Genomic DNA, 21,391 nt, shown 5'->3' on the forward strand with positions numbered 1-21,391 from the left:
CTGAGCTCAGACCTACTTCTGCACAAGCCTTCTGGAGGTGGTGTCTGGCCAATGCCTGGTCTGTCCCGCCCTGAAGGCCCTCCCCAGCTCCCAGCCTGTGGAATACCTCACTGTAGGCTCCCGACCCTTCTAGAAGAAAACCTTGCTCATATTTGGGCAGAAGATACATCCAGCAGAGTTCCCTGTGGGTTAAGTCAGCCCCCTGTATTTTCTTCTTGCCTCTGTAAATAATTTCATCACCTTCCTCAGGAAACTACCACCTTCCCTTCTGCCAGGCTGGGTGACACGCAGCGAGTGCATGGACTCTGCGTGGATTTACATCTCAGTACACAGCGCTCCGCATCCCTGCCATGTCTATGAATCACCAGGGCTGGCCATCATCTCCTATACATCCTACTGTCTCTACTCAGTTGTAAGAAAAGGCAACTAATGTGACTGTTTACAAAACCCATGACAACACTAAATAGAATGGAATTCCCATCCTGGCCCCAGATGCATACCTTCCGCATTGAGATGCATGGTTTCCAGGGGTCCAATGAACGCATACCGCATGCCCAGCCCTTCTGACATGACGAGGTCCAGGTCACTAGGAGACACAATTCCTTCCTACGTGGAGAAGACCGAAGGCCCATAAATGAGTTCCGTGGAAAGACAATTTCATGACCACCACTTCCATCCTAACTTCTTTAGAGCAAAAGCCCAAACTCTTCTCCAAAGCACTATACAGGGTAAGTACCTCTTTATCTAAAATGCTTACGAACAGAAGTGTTTTGGATGGCTGATATTTTTCAGATTTGGGGATATTAGCATATGCATAATGAGATATTTTGGGGATGGGACCTGAGTCTAGACATGAAATTTATGTTTCATATACACCTAGCATAAAGGTAATTTTACACAGTATTTTCAATAATTTTGTGCATGAAACACTTTTTGTACACAAAAACATTAGAAAAGCAAAGGTATCACTATCTAATGTCAGTATGCAAAAAGTTTTGGATTTTGGGGAATTTTGGATTTTCAGATTAGGGATGCTCAACCTATGATAGTATTTTGATTGAATTTTGCATGACAAAATTATATTATTATTATATGTTATAAAAGGCTCGGCATGGTGACTCATGCCTGTAATCCCAGCACTTTCAGAGGCCGATGTGGGCAGATCACCTGAGGTCAGGAGTTTTGGACCAGTCTGGCCAACATGGTGAAACCCCATTGCTACTAAAAATACAAAAAATTAGCTGGACATGGTGGTGTATGCCTGTAGTCCCAGCTACCTGGGAGACTGAGGCACGAGAAGTGCTTGAACCTGGGAGGTAGAGGTTGCAGTGAGCTGAGATCTCACCACTTCACTCCAACCTGGGCATCAGAGTGAGACTGTCTCAAACTATGTATATATAAACATGTATACACATACACACACACACACACATATGTGTGTGTGTGTGTCTAAAAGAGTTTTTTTGTGAAATGGTCAAACACCAATTCATCTTTTCCATCCCTGCAATCCACTAGGGTTTGAAATAAATTCTTCTTGACCTCCCCTGCCTCCTTATCTCACCTCACAACCTACAGGCTGCCTGCAGCTGCAGGGAGTAGGAGAGGCTGAGGGCAAGGGGAGCGTGAGGAGGGGCATAGCAGAAAAAAGGCAGGAAGGATTTTCTGATTGCTGCCTAGGACCCTGGGGGAGTAAGATTAGAGCCATCAAAAGACTCAAGGTGTTCTCCAGGCCTCACCTGCCTGCAAGTCTGGCCTTGTTCAGCTTTTAATGAGTTTGTAAAAAGTGATATTATTTGATGAAATGCAGCTTAGAACCATGGGTTTGTTTGCCAAGGTGGGGCCCTAGAATCTTCCACAGTGTAAATCGCAAAGCAAGAGGCAAGTTGTTATGTGTTGAGGTTAGATGTCTGATCAGCCACCTGTGTTCCTTGGCCGCACGTGGCTTTGGGATGGAGGCAGACGGCTTTTGGGATGGAAGCGCAGATAATGATCTGCAGGCGCTGGTGCTCCACTGCGGTTCCCTCTGTCGAGGATGCCTCCCCCTTGGGCATCTCCACTGTCAGGAGGGCGGAGGGAGAGAAGCCGCCACCTTTTCCCCGACGCCTTCACGGCTCAGACTGGCAGCGCTCCCACGGAATCCGCCGCCCCAGGTCTCATCTGAGTGCTGTCTTTCACCACAGCGCTGTGGGACAGAGGCAGCGGTCCCTGCAGCCAGGCCGGGGCTGCGGCCTGCGAGGGCCCCATGATCTTGGGCGAGGCGGCCACGCCCCTCCCATCGCGTCCTGGGCGGCCCCACCTGCCCTCAGTTGAACCCCGTTTCCCTACCCCGGGGCACCTCCCTACAACCGCACCCGGCCCCAGCCACGGGCCTGGGCCAGTAGCCCACCAGGCGTCTCCCTCCCCCGGGTTGCGGGCAGAGCTTGTCTTTGCCGAGACGGCCTTCTCCGAACTGCTGGCTTGCTCGGCCCGGAGGGCTCTGCGGGGACCCGGGCACAGCGGCCTGCGGGAAGGCGCCCTCTGCCCTGCGGCGGGCCTGGGGCGCCTGGGCCTGGTCTCGAGGCTCCTGGGCCTCCAAGGCAGCCCTAGGGGTCCCCCAAGAAGAGAGAATAGGGGTTCGCAACCCTCGCCGTGCCCCGCAACCGGCTGTGGCAGGCGACACCCAGGTGCCTCGGGTCCACGTGCTGACTTAGGCACCGCCCTGCCTCTGCAGACAGAGCGCTGGCGAGGTGGGAGCAGGGGACCCGCCAGAGCCACGCCATCCGCGAGGGCGAGGGCCACTCACTGTGACCCGCAGCCCCCTTTTAGAGAGCCACTTTCCATTTCCTTTTGTTTACGCACATGGGACACAAACATATCGAGACTGAACAAGCCACAACCCACGTTCCAAAAGAATTACAAAGCAAACCGCCGGCCTCGCCCACCGCAGCCTCCACCCGCTTCCGGAGGCCGGCGCCCTGACTCCTGCAGTAGCGGCTTTCCTGCTTCGGAGCCTGGCCGCCCGTGTTCACATTCCTCAGCAGCAGCGTTTGCCGCCCGCCCGTTTCTAATCTTCCCGTAAATGGAATCACTGAGCGTGCGTTCTTGAGCAACTTGTCCCTCGCCGTCCTGTTTTTCAGATTCACCTGTGTTGTGTGTCCATCTCCTTGATGCAGAGACATGAGTTTACTCGTCCACCCTGCGGCCATGAACCTTTGGCTAGTCCGGGGCTCCTGTGGGCAGGGCAGCCGAGGACACGCGCACAGGGCCCGGGCCAGGGCCGTGGTCCAGAGCATCCGTCTCCCCTCGCCGCGGCGTCCCGGCCTCCAGCACTATGTGGAAGAGGTCCCGTCGAGCCTCAGCCTCGCCACGCTTGGCGTCCTCACGCTTGTGAAGTTTCGCTAATCTGGTAGGATCTAATGGTATCTCACTGGGTTTCCTGCGAGTTCTAAGTCACCCTGCCACGTGGTCACTGGGCCTGCTAAGGAGAGCGAATCAGTCTGTGCAGGTCACTGCAATGCTGAGGGTCCCCTCCGTTCACTCCCAATAGCGAAGCTGGAAGGGGTCGGACGCATCATGGGGGTGGAGGTATCTACACAAGGCCCACGGAAACACTCCGAACCGTCAGGAATCCCTGGCAGCAGGTCTAGGGGCAGGAAGGGTGGCTCCCTACACTCTCCAGGCTGCTAGAAGGCCTGGGCTGTGGCCCCTCGCACCCCCATGGGCTCTGGAATGCTGTGAAAGGCAGCCAAGCAGCCTGCAGACTCTCCCTCACCCTTGGTGTCCAGGCCAACATTCCACACAGACCCAAGTTTTCGTTTTAGTATTCAAACTGGGAAGGCTGCAAATATGGAAGCCACCCTACACTTGCAGTGTTATTTGGCTTGGTTCTTTCAGAATCGTATTTAGTATTTTTAGAGCTGATTTTTAAAAAATCATTTCTAGGACTGCAAAATAGACAAAAGGTGAGCCAACCCAGAGTAGCTCTTTTTTGGTTTATATCATCTGAGCTAACAGCCCCTGACCAATGCCTAAGAGAGGTTCTCCCCATGACGTGTCCCCACTCTCTCCGACTTGCATATTCTCAGCTCTGCCTGATTTCATCTAGAGGAGGGCTGTTTGCCTTCCAGCAGTCACTATTCACCAGTAGAACAAGTTAGAAAAGGGGAAACATTTTGATACCTTCCCTTCCTCACTCTTACTGCGCATGTGAATTTCTGAAATAGATTTCTCAAAGCTTGAGTTTTTACCAAGAAGCTAAGTCTAGAGAAGGAAAATGACCACAAGGCACTCATTGAGAAGATCAACTAGGATTGCATGTCCCCAGGGCAAACATTTGAGTTTCTCCCTGCTGCACCTGGTACTGAACTAAAGCTTTCCCACTTAGGATGTTTTGAAGCTCAGGTTCCTTGATTCTGCCACTGAGCTCAATTCTACCCAAAGCCTTGTGACATCTGTGACCTAATATTATCATAAGAATCACAGTAAATAAACACAGCAGCAGGATAGGCGGAAACAAGTGCTTATGTTGAAACGGGGAACTGACAAGCAATTCCTTGGACTAGGTGATGGGCAGCACAGCTGTGTGGAGACAGGAACCCTACCCCGGTCCAGTGTTTCCGAGGTTCCGTTAACATTGATCAGTTTAACAATCAGTACTTATTCTATTTTACGGTAAAATTCTCAAGTCACACATACAAAGAAAAGATTCTTTAAAAATCATACAAAGGAATGAACAATCAGATCACTGTTAGTTCAAAACCTGGTTTCACAGCCTGAAAATCACTGGGCAAAGAGATCCAAGGCAGTGGTAAGGAATCCCCTTTATTGAAAAACTTCTTGCTTCTGCTTCCTTAGTTAAAGCCTGAGACTTTCCCCAGCCGAGGAACACATGGATAGCTGGGGCACATACTTTGCACCTGATGTGGTGGGAGAAAATGCCCAGGCTGGGAGGAGCCATAAGACTGTCATCCATGAAGTAAGGAGAAAATCCAAGATAGTTAATAACACACCCAGCTGCTATGACACAAATGTTAAGTAGAATGAAAGGTGTAGGGATGTATCAGCCAGGGTTCTACCAGACAGAGCCAGTAAGATTCACACACATACACATGTACATCAAGAGATTTATTTCTAGGAATTGGCTCATGTGACTGTGGGCCTGGCAAGTCAGAAATCCAGGGACAGGCCATCAGGAGGGCAGGCTGGCAACTTCAGGTAGGACTACCCCACAGTCTGCAGGCAGAATTTCTCCTTCCTTGGGGAGATCTCACTTCTGCTTGCAGGGCCTTTCAACGGACTGGATTTAGCCCACCCAAACTATGGAGAATAATCTCATTTACTTACAGTCAACTAATCTACCAAATACCTTCCCAGTAACATCTAGACTGAGTTTGATGGAATAACTGGACGCTCTAGCCTGGCCAAACTGACCTTCTCAGGGGACAGATTCCCTCAGGGATCTTGGAGCAAGCACTTCTGTTTGTTTGTAGGGTGGGGAGAGGAGGAAGCAAGACACATCTAACAATTAACAATAGCAAAGGATTGAGCAGGGCACGGTGGCTCTGCCTGTAATCCCAGCACTTTGGGAGGCCGAGGCAGATGGATCACAAGGTGAGGAGTTCAAGACCAGCCTGGCCAAGATGGTGAAATCCCATCTCTACTAAAATACTTAGCCAGCCACGGTAACACACGCCTGCAATCCCAGCTACTCAGGAAGCTGAGGCAGGAGAACCGCTTGAATCCAAGAGGCAGAGGTTGCAGTGAGCCAAGATCGTGCCATTGCACCCCAGCCTGGACAATAGAGTGAGACTCCATCTCAAAAAAGAAAAAAAAACAGCAAAGGGTTAACAGATGCTGTGGTACTTGACTCTCGTCCTTCAGACAGTCCCAAAAGAAGAGGAAGGCAGGAGGGAAACTTGCACGGTGGAGGCACAGGATATTTGATGGGTATGTCCTCCGTGGCCATCTCCTCTACTGACCACCAGCTACACAGAATCATCTTGCTCTCTAACCATCCCATTCCCAGATTTAATTTTCTGATTCATGTATTTTCTGCATGCCCTCATTTTCATTTGCTTTTCTCATTTTTCTTTATCCCATTCTTCCTCCTCCATTTCTTTTTTACTAATTCCCAGCTTTCGATCTTCTATTTTGTTTTGCTCTACTTTTCCCCAAAGTTGGTCCTGAATTTTCACATTTTTCTTGTGCAAATACTACTATAACTTTACTGCTACTATCACCACTAGGAACACAGACTTGCTACCCAGGAATTTAGATGAGGTTCTATTCAAGTCCTTCTCCTCCTCAATCAGAGTGGTTTGGGCATAAGTCCACTGTCAACTGAGAAACAGGAGAAAAATTAAGAGTCAGGAGTCACAAAAGGTTTTATCGTAGGTGAGCGTCAAATAATGCAACAGCGAGAAGCAGAGTACTCTGCCACCTTCAGTGCTATGAGGGCAACATGAAGAAAGCACTGGGTTTGTGTGGCTCACCCCAGGTCAGTGGCCGAGAAGAAAGGATTACAGACAGCACGTCCACCTCAATCTCTAGTGAAAGCGAGGATGGAACAAAGCTCAATCTCGGTGATTTCCTCATCTCCACAGATGTTGAAAGACGGACCAGAAAAGAACAATCACTTGTGAAGAAATAACCCGAGCACAAGTCAGGGTACTAAACTATTCCTCTGAGAAACATCCAGCCCTAGAGTCCTTGCAAATGCTATGGGGAGTAACAGAGTTGGAGATTAAATTTATTATTATTTATTATTATTATTTTGCGATGGATTTTCATTCTTATTGTCCAGGCTAGAGTGCAATGGCAGGATCTCAGTTCATAGCAACCTCTGCCTCCTGGGTTCAAGCAATTCTCCTGCCTCAGCCTCCCGAGTAGCTGGGATTACAGGCATGCACCACCACACTTGGCTAACTTTGTATTTTTAGGAGAGATGGGGTTTCACCATGTTGGTCAGTCTGGTCTCAAACTCCTGACCTCAAGTGAGCCACCCACCTCGGCCTCCCAAAGTGCTGGGATTACAGGCGTGAGCCACTGTGCCCAGCCTAGATTAAGTTTAAATTGAGAACGGACACAATGATTCATAAGTCTCTCATGAGAACTAGCCGGAATTATGAGTTGGTTCCCTCCACTGATACCTACTGTACCCACATGTTTTTGTTTTCTATACTCTTCACCACATGTTATTTCTCCCACATGCAATAGGAAACTGGCTCCATGGCCAGGGTGAAAAAGATGTGACCTGGCGGTCCCCACCCACGCCACCTTCCAGGGAGAAGGTGAGGCCAAGATGAGACCTTAATAAGCAGAAAATAAAAGGCTGGTAAGTGCTGCCCCACAATTACTCACAGACTGTGGTCCGGTTTGTGAGCTGCTTGGCCTGTTGCCAGCACTTACAAGTTTTCTTGGAAGCAAGACACAGACATTCCTGTCGAATGACTTGGGCGAATTTCGCTAACACTACAAGGCTCGATTGAACAGCACCACACTGCACTGATGCAAGAGGACACTGAATCACGCCCATAAAACACCCGTCCCGTCAAGAGCCTTCAGAGAGGACGCGCAGGAGTCAGCGCTCCGGGGAAAGAAGATGAGAAACACCAGGTGGACCACCCTGGCTAAGCTGCTGGGAACAAGCCTACGTGCACGGTTGCCAGAGGAGAGGCGGGTCTCCCCACTGGGAGGCATCTCAGCTACATCTATCAAGCCATAAAAATGTTACTCTCCCATGGGGTGAGCCCACTCTGGAATTATTCCACGAAAGACCCCAGAAAAAGAGACCATATGTGCAGAGAGGGTCACTGAGGTCTAACCTTAAAACAACCCCCAATAAGGGAAAGACTATATATATATATAAAAAAAAAAACAATAAAAACCTGAGCAGCAGGTTCATATGAGAGACTATACCGGAACACAGAGAAATGAAAACAATTTGACGTAGGGTAGAGCAAACATAGGTGGTATTTTTTCCCTTTGACTTTTCTTTAAAATAGGGTTTTTAAATAGAAACAAAAAAAATTTGAAGGGAAAGAGGAAAGACTTTGCCCTAATAAAAGGGATATTCCAGAGTACTTCAGGCCCCAATGCTAATTCCCTGCTGCACTTTTCCTTAGTACACTGTGTGTATAATGATGCTTTCGGGGGAAAAACAACAGTATTATAGTCTGAAAGAAAGGAAAGGCCTTGACTTTTAAGACAAATACAACAGCAAAAATAATCCATTATTGTGTATGAATGTGAATACATTCACTTCCATTCTATGAGGGCAGTGATACCTTAATTGAGGGGTCCTCTGTGAATAGAGTTTACTACAAGAAGTTTTGAACCAAAGAGTGTAAACCCTGACTCCAAAAACAGCCATGGAGCACAAGCCCCGTATCTGCCTGCTCTCTACATCCTTACTCAGAGAGGCTTCCTGCCTCGATGGCCCACGGGGCTTTGCCTCTCACCTGGCTTCTACCTGCAGCTGATGGAAAGCACAAAGCCTGGCTCCCACAAGGGAAGGGGGATGCAGTGTCATCTACCACCTCCTGCCTCCCTTCTCTTTGCCTTTTCTCTTGGGGACTCCTCACCCCCATCCTCTACTTCTGGGGACCCTTGCCCAGCCTGTTAACTCCCAAACTTCAAACTAAGGAAGCTGAAATCCATCGTTTATATTCACTGCTCAGGCAAGTATTGGTGATGATTGCTAGAAGGTGGCTAGAAGGTGTTGCAGTAACAGCATTTTCATTTATGTTTTTGTTTTGTTTTGTGTTTGGGGTTAGAATACTAACATAAAAGTTTTGCAGCATTTTGGGGATATTTAATGAGTATGTGGTTGATGTTACTTATTTGCTTGTTAATGGGGATACAGGTATCTCCAAATTAATAAATCAGCAATATCTCTCCTTTCAATAGGGTTTTGTTGCTCGCCAATGTGACTACTCAGAAAATGGCCACCCACAAAATAATAAATAATGCTATAAAAATGGTCTGCTTCTTATGGAAAATCGCTGCTAGAAAAAATCCTAATTGAGTCCAGGTGCAGAGCTCACACCTGTAATCCCAGCACTTGGGGGAGGCCGAGGTGCGCAGGTCATCTGAGGTCAGGAGTTCAAGACCAGCCTGGCCAACATGGAGAAACTCCATCTCTACTAAAAATAAAAAAAAATTAGCCAAGCATGGTGGCATGCACCTGTAGTCCCAGCTACTTGGGAGGCTGAGGCAGGAGAATCCCTTGAACCTGGGAGATGGAGATTGCTGTGTACTGAGATCACGCCATTGCACTCCAACCTGGGCGACAGAGTGAAACTCCATTAAAAAAAAAAAAAAAAAAGTCCTAATTAGCTGATGATTGTCAGCCAGCAAATAAAAGTTTCCAGATAGAACAGAATTCCAGTTGCTGGGGCAGCTGACATCATCCTTGTGAACATCTGTACTACTCTAGAGAGAAATCATTACAAGGTACAAACGCACTCCCTTACATCTTCAGCCAGGCTGAGGGTGCCCAGCAAATGTAAGCAAACCTGTGGGAAAGCTGAGCTGGACTTGGCTCTGCACGCGGCGGGCATACAGCTCCTGACTCTAACATGGAGGAGGAGAAAGCTTTACAAACATGCTTAGATGCCATTTCTCTGCACAAAGCCACCAGCCTTTCTGGAAAAGTCCTGCACTCCTGTTCTCCTTTTGGAAGAGCCCCACATTCCAACAGTTTGTCATATGCATCCTAACCCATCTCGAGTGGTATCTAGAGTCTTTCCAACCAGAGGGCCAAGCTACTCTGTGAAAAATGCCACTGGAAGGTCGATAGGGATTGCAGTGACTCTGTAGATCACCTTGGGCAGTATGGACATTTTAACAATACGAATTCTTCCAATCCATGAACGCAGAATGTCCTTCCATTGATTTGTGTCTTCAGTTTTTTTCATCAGTGTATTACAGTTGTTATGTACAGATATTTCACTTTCTTGGTTAAATGTATTCCTAAGCATTTTGGGGGTAGCTATTATAAATGGAATTGTTTTCTTGATTTCTTTTTCACATAGTTCCTTGTTAGTGTATAGAAATGCTACCGACTTTTGTATCTTGATTTTGTATCCTGCAACTTCACAGAATTCATTTATCAGTTCCAACAGAACTTGGGGGTTTTCTATATGTAAGATCAAGTTGTCAGCAAACAGAGACAATTGAACTTCATTTCCCATTTGAATGCCTTTTGTTTCTTTCTCTTGCCTAATTGCTCTGGCTAGGACTTCCGTACTATGTCGGATGGAAGTGGTGAGAGTGGGTGCCGCTGTCCTGTTCCCAATCTTAGAAGAAGAGCCTTCAACTTTTTGCCATTGAGTGTAGTACTTGCTGTGGGTGTGTCTGTATGGCCTTTATCATGTTGAGGAACATTTCTATATCTAATTGGATGAGAGTTTTATTATAAAATGATGCTGACTGTTGTCATGTGCTTTTTCTGCATCTGTTGAGATGATCATATGGTTTTGGTCCTGTATTCTGTTAATATGACATACCACATTTACAGATTTGCCCAGGGTGAACTATCGCTGCACCTTGGGATGAATTCCACTTGTTTATGGTATTAAATATAGGATCCTTTCAATGTGCTATTGAACCCAGTTTGCTAGTGTTTTGATGAGATGTTGAAAAGGCCTGACTCTACTCTCAATTTGAGTGGAGCCTCTCTCAGTGGTCAGGGCTGGACACTGAGCACTCACTGACTCATGGGTGTAGGTTCTTTTTTTTTTTACTGAGACGGAGTCTTGCTCTGTTGCCCAGGCTAGGGTGCGGTGGTGCGATCTCTGCCCACTGCAACTTCCACATCCAGAGATTCTCCTGCCTCAGCCTCTTGAGTAGCTGGGGCTACAGGCGAGTGCCACTGCACCCAGCTGATTTTTGTATTTTTAGTAGAGACAGGGTTTCACCACATTGGCCAGGCAAGTCTCAAACTCCTTGGCCAGACTGGTCTCAAACTCGTGACCTTGTGATCTGCCTGCCTCGACCTCACAAAGTGCTGGGATTATAGGCGTGAGCCACCACAGCTGGTTGGGTGTGGGTTCTGATATAGTCCAGGGCTCCCCAAAATAATCTTGAGTGCATCCCTGTAGATGAAAAACCACTTCTTTCATTGCTTCTGGCAAGAAGGTCATTCATACAGAGCGCTCTGCATTTGAAGCCAACAAAAACATAGGTCTCAATTAACCGGGAGGCTGGTCCTAGCCAACAGGGGTGATGTATCCGCTCTAACGGCCCTGCAGTCCCAACAGACGTGCCACTGAGTGGCTGGACTGAGAGGCGGCATGCGGCCCCTGTTGGAAAGGAGCTGAAGAAGAGGACAGGCACGGTGGAGCAGGAGGGTGTTCACAAGCCTCCTGGGTTTGACTAGGAGCTGGGATAGTCAGAGCCAAGAGAGCTCTCCAGTAGCCTCTGGTGAGGCCCTTACTCCCACAGACACCCTGGCCACCAAGACTTTGGAAGGCGCAGAAGACAGAGGCCAGCTGAGTGAAGGGACAAGCGCCCAGGTGGTGCGAGAGAAGAAAGAAAGGAAAGAAAGGCACAGCATCCTGGGATACCCAAGGCATCAGCTCTAAGCAGCACCTGGGGCTTTGGGCAGATGCTGTCAGAGGAGAGAGAGAGATGACCGAGCAGGTCACAGGAGATTGGTAGGTAGGAGAAGCAGAGGAAAGACACCTCCTGCAGAGCCTGCACAGGCCTGGCCCAGGGCAAAGCCGGCAGAGGGAGAGCACATCCCTTCTGGGGTAATGTAAGCCTCAGAGCAGCACAAAGAAAAGGCAGCGCTGAGATACACGGAGCTCTGGAAGCCCCATCAGCGATTCACTCACACACTTTGTATGTTGTGTCTTAAAAAATCCTGAACTCTTAGGGTTCAGTTTTCAAGTAGGTAAAATGTAGAACCCCTCCAGCTGAGGCATGGCGGGAAGGCCAGACTTGGCTGTTTCCTGGCTCCCCCAGCTTCCTGATACGCCGGGCCCATCGCTCTACATGACTTCTTTCCAAGACCAGACAGATGTTGCCAATATCTGTGTTGTGCCATTTTACTCAAGCCTCGACGTTTTCCCCCAGGACACATTCCAGGTGCCGTTCTTCTCTGGAAAAGCTGCCAGCAGGATGCCGTCTCCTGTTAGTGGTGGCTCTGCACAGGCTTCTTCTTGTCAAGCTCTGCTGCTTCCAGCCACAAGACTGCTGTTCCTGTCCTTGACCTCAAAGCCTACGAAACAACAATGGAGCCCTGTTCTGCTCCTCCTTGGAGCCCCGCTTTGTACTGAACCTCTTCCAGAGTCCACATCTGAGTAGCCATCAGTGAGCCCGCCGTGCTTTGTCACAGGGTCTCAGAGCACCTTATCACGTTGACCATGGTGTTAAAGCCATTTGGTGAAATGGTGGGGCCTCCCCAGACTGCTAGGAAGGAACAGCCCACGCGGACAGCTTGCTGAGATGGCTTCCTGCTCAGAAAACTGGATATGTGAGAACACAGCTTCCTGGATATTCACGCAGACGTGGAGAACTAGACCCATACGAATGCTGGTTGATAAGAGGAGAGAAGAAATCAAAGGACCATTCACCTCCAAGTGAACACAACACATGTAAGAGAAATCTAAGAGGTAGTTACAGCAGCCAATTGAAACATTTTAGGCCATCTTCCCCCCAAAATATGTTCATGCCCTTGGCTCCCCTTTGTGTAATCTCCCAGTCTGCCAAGGAGCTTCTAATTTACATTCTAATCTCAGCATAGTAGTTCATAATGCAGCGGGCTACCCGCAAACCCAGGTGACAGCAGGAGACCAGGCCCCGGTACACGGATGCCCCACTGTATAGTCGGCAGGCAGGATACACCCAAGCACAGGCGTCCCTCCTGAGGGGCCTGCTTCTGCCCACACAGGCCCATGACTCTTAAAAGGAAAACCTAATCTCAGTTTGCATCCCCGCTCGGGAAATCAAGCGGTGGAGGCGGGTGGCGGGTGACTGATGCTAAGTATGCAAAGCAGTATGACAAGGCAGGTGCCCTGGAGCGTTGCTCTCCAGCAGGTCCAAGCGGGACAGGTCTGGCCAGGCAAGTGCTGGATTTGGAAGAGCGATTCTCATCCTCTGTGCAGTTACAACCTATTGTTCATTAGTTCTAATATGTTTGTGTGTTTTTAATTAAAAGTGAATTAAGTCTATCTTGAAAAAAAAAAAAAAAACAGAGGGTCTCACTATGTTACCCAGGCTGGTCTTGGACCCCTGGGCTCAAGCAATCCCCCTGCCTCAGACTCCTTGGTAGCTGGGACTATAGACGTGTCCCATCTGCCCAGCTACTTTTTTAAAATCAATGTTCACATCTTTTGGTATAATCAGAGGTATTCGGTGTCTTAAAACTAGGACTGTGAATCACAGCTGTACAGCGACAACATGAGAATCTCCAACTAAGTACAGGCTGGTTAGAGCTGCTTGTGTATCTATTGTGAGCCTGCGGTCAGAGACAGAGTCAGAAACCAGAGACACACATAGAGACACATACACAGCCAGGGACATGGTATCTGCATACAAATGATATTCAACAGAAACCTCTGAGTAAGTTTACCACAAAAAGCCTCATCTGCCAATTTTACTCCATGATCTTCGAGATGCACTCCATGAACTAAAACAATGCCTCCTAACAGTTGGCAGTTGTGTCTGAAATAAAGCTCAGTGACGAAGTTCTGGATTCTCAGGGCCCCTTCCAGGTGCCCTAGACCACATCCACCCTGACAAATCAAGACACCAAGAGTTCAATCTCTGCAGCCCAGGCCCAGAGGACAGCGGTCCAGCACAGGCATGACATCGTTCAGAAGGACGGGTGGAACCCAAGGTCAGCGATTTCCAAAGCTCATTACCACCAACTCGCACCAGCAGGCTGAGAACCTGCCGAGGGTTGCAGATTCATTTCCAGGCACCTCCACATACCCTGCCCTGATGGGAAGGAATTTACAGGCAACAAACTCAGCTACTGTCCAGCCAAAAGTCTATTATCACAACACGATGTCCTTCAGTATGCCAATAACTTAAGAATATAGACTTGAAATGATATCCCAGCCAACAAGATCCTGTCACCCAGGGACCATGTCTCTGGCAGGGGAAGTGAGTGTCAGTAGACTGTGGCCAGACATGTTCACCTGGAATTTCCAAGACCAGAAGGGTGGCTGCGCTCCAAATCTGAAGCCAACTGGAAGAGAAACTAAACGGAGTGAACGTCTGTGAGATGGCACAATAGACCTGGCTCCTTCATTCCCCTGGCTATCCAGGTGTCCATTCTACCCCCCGAAGGTCTGAGGGCTTACAGAGCTGCCCGGGGACAGAAGGAGAATGGGTGATGATAAGGAAATGCTTTTTCAAAGGAATGCTCATTGGAGCATTCTAGATCTCAGATTTTGGGATTAGGGATGCTAAAACAGTTAAGTATATAATATTTCAAAATCTGGAAACATCCAAAACCTGAAATACTTCTGGTCCCAAGCATTGGGCTTCTCCACCTGTGTGACCTTGATACCAAAATCAAGTAAAGATAGTACAAAAAAAGAAAGCTGCAGACAAATATTTCCTATGAATTTAGATGCAAAAAAAAAAAAAATTCACAACAAAGCATAACCAGGTTGAATCCAGCAATCCTAAGTAAGATTATTCCATGTATGTGAAGCTGGTTGAACACGCAAAAGTCAATCCACAGGATCCCTGTTATCACCACTTAGTGAGCGGCAACGCAGCTCCTTCTGCCCTACCCTGACATCAGCAGCAAGACACCACCATGGTTGGAAATGCAAGCCGTCCTTCCATCCTGTTCTAGCTCCTACCTCAACTTGGGGGTCAGACCCCTGGAAATTTACACTTTCATCCTTTCTGTGCAGAGTTGCTCACCTACAGATGCCAGGGATGGCAGGAAATAGCATTCCTCCTTGACCTGCTGACCCAGCACCCACACGCTTGGACAGAGGCACACGGCCCATTTCTAGCAGGCTCCCTTAGCTCCCTGAACCAAGTCACCTGGCACCTTTCCTACCCTGAAAGCATCCCAGGTCTACCCAACTAACACACCAAGCAAGGGTCAAACAGAAAAGGCTGTCAAACTTCATCTTGCTTTGTTGAGCCCAGAGAGTCCTGAGACAGAAGCGCCCACCCCAGTGAGTCCCGGAGGGGCAATGCCTCCCACCAACTCTCATTCATTCACTATGGTCAAGGCTAGGGGCCGGGCACTCTGGCCACATGTGTAACCCAGCCCAGGCCTCACTGAGAAGGAGAAGCTCTGCAAGGCCTCTGGAGCTTTTCAACTTTAAACATACACAAGCCTTTAGTCTGTACCGTAAAAATTCCCCAATTCTGTTCCTTGTTCTATTAAAAGTTGCTCTTGAGAGTTTTGAGGTAAACTTGGAACACCCCAAATCTAAGTTCAACTACTGAAAGACTTCAAAATGCAAAGTCAAGTTTATCTGGCTTGCAAGTTGTGAGTCAAAGTGGTGTCACTGTGCCCTGTGTTCAACTGTGGCTTGGAGCAACCACACAGATTTGCAAGACGGGGAGGTGGGGCCCTGGAGAGATTTGCTAACTTTTGCTGACTTGCAGTATCTGGCAGGGAAAACAGGCCACAGCAGCATAGATTCTCTTTCAATAGATTCCTACAATAAAGTCAAGAATCTTTAAACCAACCCCTCTGTGGGAACTGTGTCAGGTACACCCTGCCTGCTAGGTGGGAGGCACACTGCAGCTGGCACAATCATCGTGGGCAAGATTTCTCTAGGGCAGCACTGAGACGAGGCATGGCTCTGCCGCGCAGCCCCAGAGCCTTATGGAATGCAGGCCTCCATGTGGATGCTCAGGAGCCCATGTCAGCGACTACTTCAGGAGCGAGGTTCCGACCAGTGTGCCAGTGCTCCAGTTCCAGCGGGCTCCCTTAACGCAATGAACCAAGTCACCTAGCCCCTCCGCTACCCTGAAAGCATCCCAGCTCTACCCAGTTAACATGCCAAGCAAGGATCAAAGAGAAAAGGCTGTCAAACTTCAACCTGCTGCTGGAGCACTCACATGCCGGTTGTGACCTTGCTCCTGAAGTGGCTGGCCAACGGAGGTGCTGCCACTGAGTGGTGTCAGTCAAGGTCAGCAATGACAAGCCCACCCTCCTCTCTGACCTCCTCCGTGCTCTCTCTCTGTCAGCCTTGCAACATAACTAAAGCCCCTTACACCCTGGAAGTCATCCCTGTGGGGCTCAGGGGTGCGTGGTAGTGTTATTCCCACCCCACCCCTGCCGGGAGAGGACCTGCAGTTTCTAGAGCTTCCTTGGGCCCCGCTACCTGTATATCATCCTTATTTTTAAAAATAAGTTATCTTCTAGACTTTCACCAAGGTAATTCTTTGAGTTTTATTCGCACTTTCTTAATTTACCCTTTCTGTTGACCTCTTCCTGTTCTGTCACAAACTGTATCCTGCTGGATTTCAGCACTCAGTTCCTTAGAGGGACTCCAGGCATGTGAGTCCCCACAGCAGCCAACACAGAGACACATACGGGCTTCACTTTCTCAGGAGGTATGTCACCGCAGAAAGCTAGGAGTAAGAACGTTCCCACCAGGCAGTAACACAGCGTCACTCAGGCTGCCATGACCCATGAAGCAGAACAACCAAAAGCAGGGTGGACATCGGGAGCCAGCAGAACCACCACAGCAGCCCAACTCACCCCTCCCCGCTGCCCTCTTCCAGCAGCAACTGGAAACTCCAGAGTCCTCCATGGCTCTTGCAGCGGAGCGTTCTTTGTGCACACCTCCCACCTGATCCCCTTACACCAGAATCCCAAACCGTTCTTTGAATGGGCTCACACCTTTCAGATTGGAGAAAGCAAGATTTAACTCAGGGTGCTAAAATACCTCACAAATAAAAAGTTGAGATTGCCTGTAAAACCACACAAGGTTTTAATGCAACAAGTGAACATGGGCAAAGGGTCTAAAGTTGTTCCCCTTTTCTAGACAAATGGAAATATTCAAATCTCCAAGGAGGTTCTGATAGATTGGCGTTTCTTTAAAAATACCTTGACACTGACTGATATTCAAGAAATTACTAAGAAATTCAAACCTCCACCGTAACAGTGGAAACCCAAGCACTGTTTCTTGAAGATAAGGAGCTTTAAGTGGATTGAAACATCGAGACACAGAACTGAGGCAACTGCATGACAAATGCACTCCACAGTCAAGTCAGACGACGAACCTAAGAGGGATTTGGCCCCACACGAGAAGCAGGCTGTGGGAGGCCACGTCCGTCATGCACACCTGCCTGGTTTGGAAGAATGGGTGGGAAACTGAAATGCAACACCCAGGAAGGCTGGGGCACGGTCGGCTTCCTGGCTGCCGTCTCAGGCGAGGCTCGGTGTGTGTCCATGCAAGTCCAAACAAGGACCTGTGGAGGCACGCCAGGCGCAGATGACGCGAGCCCCAGCAGCGTCCTCCCTACCCTCTGCAGCTGGGCATTTCCGGCCCTCGCACCCTCCACCATGTTTCTGCAACACAGGTGTGGGCAGTCTTGCCTTCCCCCTACAGAAGCCGGGCAAGTGCCATAAGGGAAGCCAGACGGTTCTGCTCCCAGACCCGGAGACTTCCCCGCCTCATCCAGTCAACCTATCTCCTCCAGGCACCACGGCCCCTCATGCAAATGTGTACGGGAATGCGTGCAGCCAGGCCATTTCTTCACCTCCATGTAAAAGCCTTTCTTTAGAGAATGATGTTACATATATTTATATATCATTTCCTCTTTATATATAAGACAAGCATTTACTCTAACAAGTCTATTCATCATTTCCTCCTCAAGCTCTTGAAACAATTAGGTTCCTTCAGGAGAAAAAAGTTTACACAAAATATAATTTTTTTCCTCCTGAAAAATTGTAACACTGAAGGATAAAAGCTGACTCTGTGGGAAAATGCAGGGGGCCACACAGGTAATTATGTCTAATGCTATGAAAGGGCAGAAGGAGAGAAGCCTGTCGTCCTGTCCTGGTATCAGGTGACTTTAAGAGGAACCTCTCAGACAATGAATCGCTGCATTTTACTTTGTTTCTAAAGCTGGCCCTTGGTCTCCAGAACAGAACGAGAAGAACCAAGCAGCCTCTGACTTTCCCAGTTTCTAGGCTGCCCGAGGAACAACTTTCACTGTCCTGCTCAACTTCAGGAGAGAGGAAGGAAGGAAGGGAAGGAGGGAGGAAGGAGGGAAGGAGGGAGGGAGGAAGGGAAGGAGGGAGGAAGGAGGGAAGGAAGGAGGAAGGAAAAGGAGGGAGGAAGGAAGCGCAGGAGGGAGGAAGGAAGGGAAGGAAGGAGGAAGGAAGCGCAGGAGGGAGGAAGGAAGAGAAGGAAGGAGGAAGGAAGGGAAAGAGGGAGGAAGGAAGGGAAGGAGGGAAGGAGGGAGGAGGGAAGGAAAGGAGGGAGGGAGGAAGGGAAGGAGGGAGGAAGGAAGGGAAGGAGGGAGGAAGGAAGGGAAGGAGGGAAGGAAGGAAGGAAAGGAGGGAGGGAGGAAGGGAAGGAGGGAGGAAGGAAGGGAAGGAGGGAGAAAGGAAGGGAAGGAGGGAAGGAAGGAAGGAAAGGAGGGAAGGAAGGAAGGAAAGGAGGGAGGGAGGAAGGGAAGGAGGGAGGAAGGAAGGGAAAGAGGGAGGAAGAAAGGGAAGGAGAGAGGAAGGAAGGGAAGGAGGGAGGAAGGAAGGGAAGGAGGGAGGAAGGAAGGGAAGGAGGGAAGGAAGGAAGGGCACACACACCTCCACCATCCTCCAGGCCTCACTGATGATCGCGTACTGCAGGCGGTTCAGAACAAAGCCGTCCACCTCCTTCTGGACTCGCACAGGGCACTGTCCAATCTTCTTCATCAGGGCGTGGGTTCTGTCCACTGTCGTAGGGGCCGTCTCTGGGTGGGGGACCAGCTCAACCAGCGGGACATAGTATGGTGGATTCACCTTAGGAGAGAGATAAGTGCAGGAGTCAAGGAGACAACCCTGGGTTTGGGGCATTGCATCAACCCTGAATGGTCGGGAGGGGCAAATACATCTTTGGAAAAGTGTCTTTAGATTCAGCGGCCAACAACAAGATACTTGAGAAAGAAATGTATTCACAAAGGTGAGAGGAAAAGGGAACCTGGATACAGAATTGTGTGGTTTTATTTAAAAAAAATTACCCAAAATACAAAGTTGGAATTTGGAGGAACAGCTTGCCATTCTGTATGTTTATGGCTAATCTTCAAATCCCTGGCCTCCCCAGGACAGAATTTCTCTGCTTCCATCTGTCTTGTCTTCAAAGCTTCCTTCCACGCCACCACCCTCCGGAACCATGCCTTCCCATCTGCAGTCACCACAGACTCTGACATTCTCCTGTGTCGTTGTTAAAAATTATTATTAGCAGGCTGGGTGCGGTGGCTCACGCCTGTAATCTCAGCACTTTGGGAGGCTGTGGTGGGAGGATCACTCGAGCCCAGGAATTCAAGACCAGCCTAAGAAATATAGTGAGACCCTGTCTCTACAAAAAATCAAAAACATTAGCTGGCTGTGGTGGTGTGCACCCGTAGTCCCAGCTACTTGGAAGGCTGAAGTAGGAGAATCACTTGAGCCCAGGACGTGGAGGCTGCAGTGAGCCACGATCGTGCCATTATATTCCAACCTACGTGACAGTGCCAGACGCTGTCTCAAAAACAAATTATTAGCAGTGTCTTCCCAAAACCTGGTATTTCCTTAATTCCTCCATATTGCACCTTAAGCATCTGCCTCTTCCAATAGGAGGTCACCTTCCTGTTCTAGAAATCAACGGTCATCAACACACCTCAGCCGGCCCTGCATGCCAACAAGCCCAAGACAGGAAGGCATTGTCCCGGTGAGTGAGCCCGAGGCAGGGGCCTGGACTTCACTATTCGACTCTGGTGTTCTTGGTTTACTTTGAGAAACTGTTCTTAGAGATTCCTCACAGAGAATTAGCAAATGTCCAGAGAAAACAGTGCTTGGTAGAACCTGACTGGCCTGAGCACTGAGCCAAGTGTATCGCAGCAAACTGGTCCCCAAATGATGCTTTTAAATGCGTTTTCTTCCACCATATGGGTGATAGGTAGAATGTCACATTTCCTAAGTGATGCGTCCATGAGCAAAAGCTTCTATTTCAAAATGACGCCCACAGAAGAGGGAAGGAGCAATAAGGGCCGTCCTGGGCACCTGTTCTGCCCTCTTAGGAAGCAAGAGAAGACTTCAGTGTGGGATTGCGCGAGGCGGACTCAGAAACACGCCCCCGAAAGGGTTAGACAAACACAGACAGTGGCAGCGCGGCGCGGGACCTGGGCCAGGGCGGGAAGGGCTGCGCGCTGGCGGCCCGGCCCGAGCACAAGGGGCGCATTCTTCCCGCCGCCGGGCCCCGTGTGACCGCGCCGACAGCGCGGCCGCCCACAGAGGCTCCCTTCACCCTCGCTCCGGGACCAACCGGCGAGGCCCACGGGGTCGGCGGCGCCCTCGCGGGAGGCAGCCAGGCTGGAGCCTCTTGTCCCCCTCGGTGCCCGCTGCTTCACCGGCGGCCCGTCCTCCCCGCCGTGCGCTCGCAGGCGGGTCCCAGAGCAAGTCCGAGCGGCCGCAGGTGCGCAAAGGCCGCACAGAGCCCGGGCGCTCTGCAGACAACAAGCCCGTGCCTCCAACATTTACCACCACCAGGGCTGACGGTTTCAGTGTCAGATGGGAGGCGAGTCCGAAAAGGCCGAGCACAGGCAAGGGGCGGGGAGGGGACTGACTGGTGGCCTCTCCCCCCACGCCCACCGCGCAGCCCCCTGCCGGCCGCCGCCCCCTTCCCAGGCAGGCCGTCCATACAGCAGACCCCTTGCTTAGAGGCCTCCCAAGACCCCGCCGGCCCCAGAGGACCATCGCCTTGCGAGACTGAACTAAGGAAGAGAAAAAAGCAGGGGGCCTCTTTGTAAAGTGTGGCTAAACTATCAGTAGAAAACTGCCCCTCTATCGGCGCTTACACAGAGCTCAGTAAGGACACACTGCGATGCAACGTGCACGCCACTGTCACCCACAGGCCCCAGCCGCCACATGCTCCTCCCCCAGCCCCTCCACGTGGGAATTCCGGAGTCACTGTCACTAGGAGTTGAGGAAGCAACGTAAAAGTCACTGGAGAAGGAAAACGTCCAGAACAGAGCAGGGCTGCACGAACAGCCCTCTTCCTGGGCCTTCAGTGTGGCCACCAGCGGCTCCAGTCCCGGAAGCCCACCCTAAAGCCCAGCCTGAACTCCTGTGCGGGGCGCACGTGCTCGCCTGGCCAGTGCCTTTCCCAACCCGCCGACCCTTGGAAGTGTGGCCCAGCCCCAGGGAGCACGTGGCGGTGGGACGCTGGCTGCGGGCCTCTCTGTGTGGGTGGGGACAGAAGCAATCTTTCCAATTTGCTGAATATCCACTTTT

The 21,391-nt window shown here is 49.9% G+C and overlaps 1 protein-coding gene across 1 annotated transcript in view; it reads right to left on the reverse strand.

Annotated features, from left to right (window-relative positions):
• The window catches only part of CRYL1 (crystallin lambda 1), a 129,833-nt gene that overhangs the window by 7,544 nt on the left and 100,898 nt on the right, over window positions 1-21,391 (reverse strand). The window contains exons 5-6 of the mRNA XM_012442123.2: window positions 18,728-18,922; window positions 501-606 (exon numbers count right to left, since the gene is read on the reverse strand). Of these exons, the coding sequence (XP_012297546.1) occupies window positions 501-606; window positions 18,728-18,922 (301 nt within the window). The remainder of the gene's footprint in view (window positions 1-500; window positions 607-18,727; window positions 18,923-21,391) is intronic.

This window comes from Aotus nancymaae, unplaced genomic scaffold (genome assembly GCF_030222135.1).
Source record: "Aotus nancymaae isolate 86718 unplaced genomic scaffold, 86718_ANA_hifiasm-v0.15.2.pri h1tg000009l, whole genome shotgun sequence".
Taxonomy (NCBI): Eukaryota; Metazoa; Chordata; class Mammalia; order Primates; family Aotidae; genus Aotus; species Aotus nancymaae.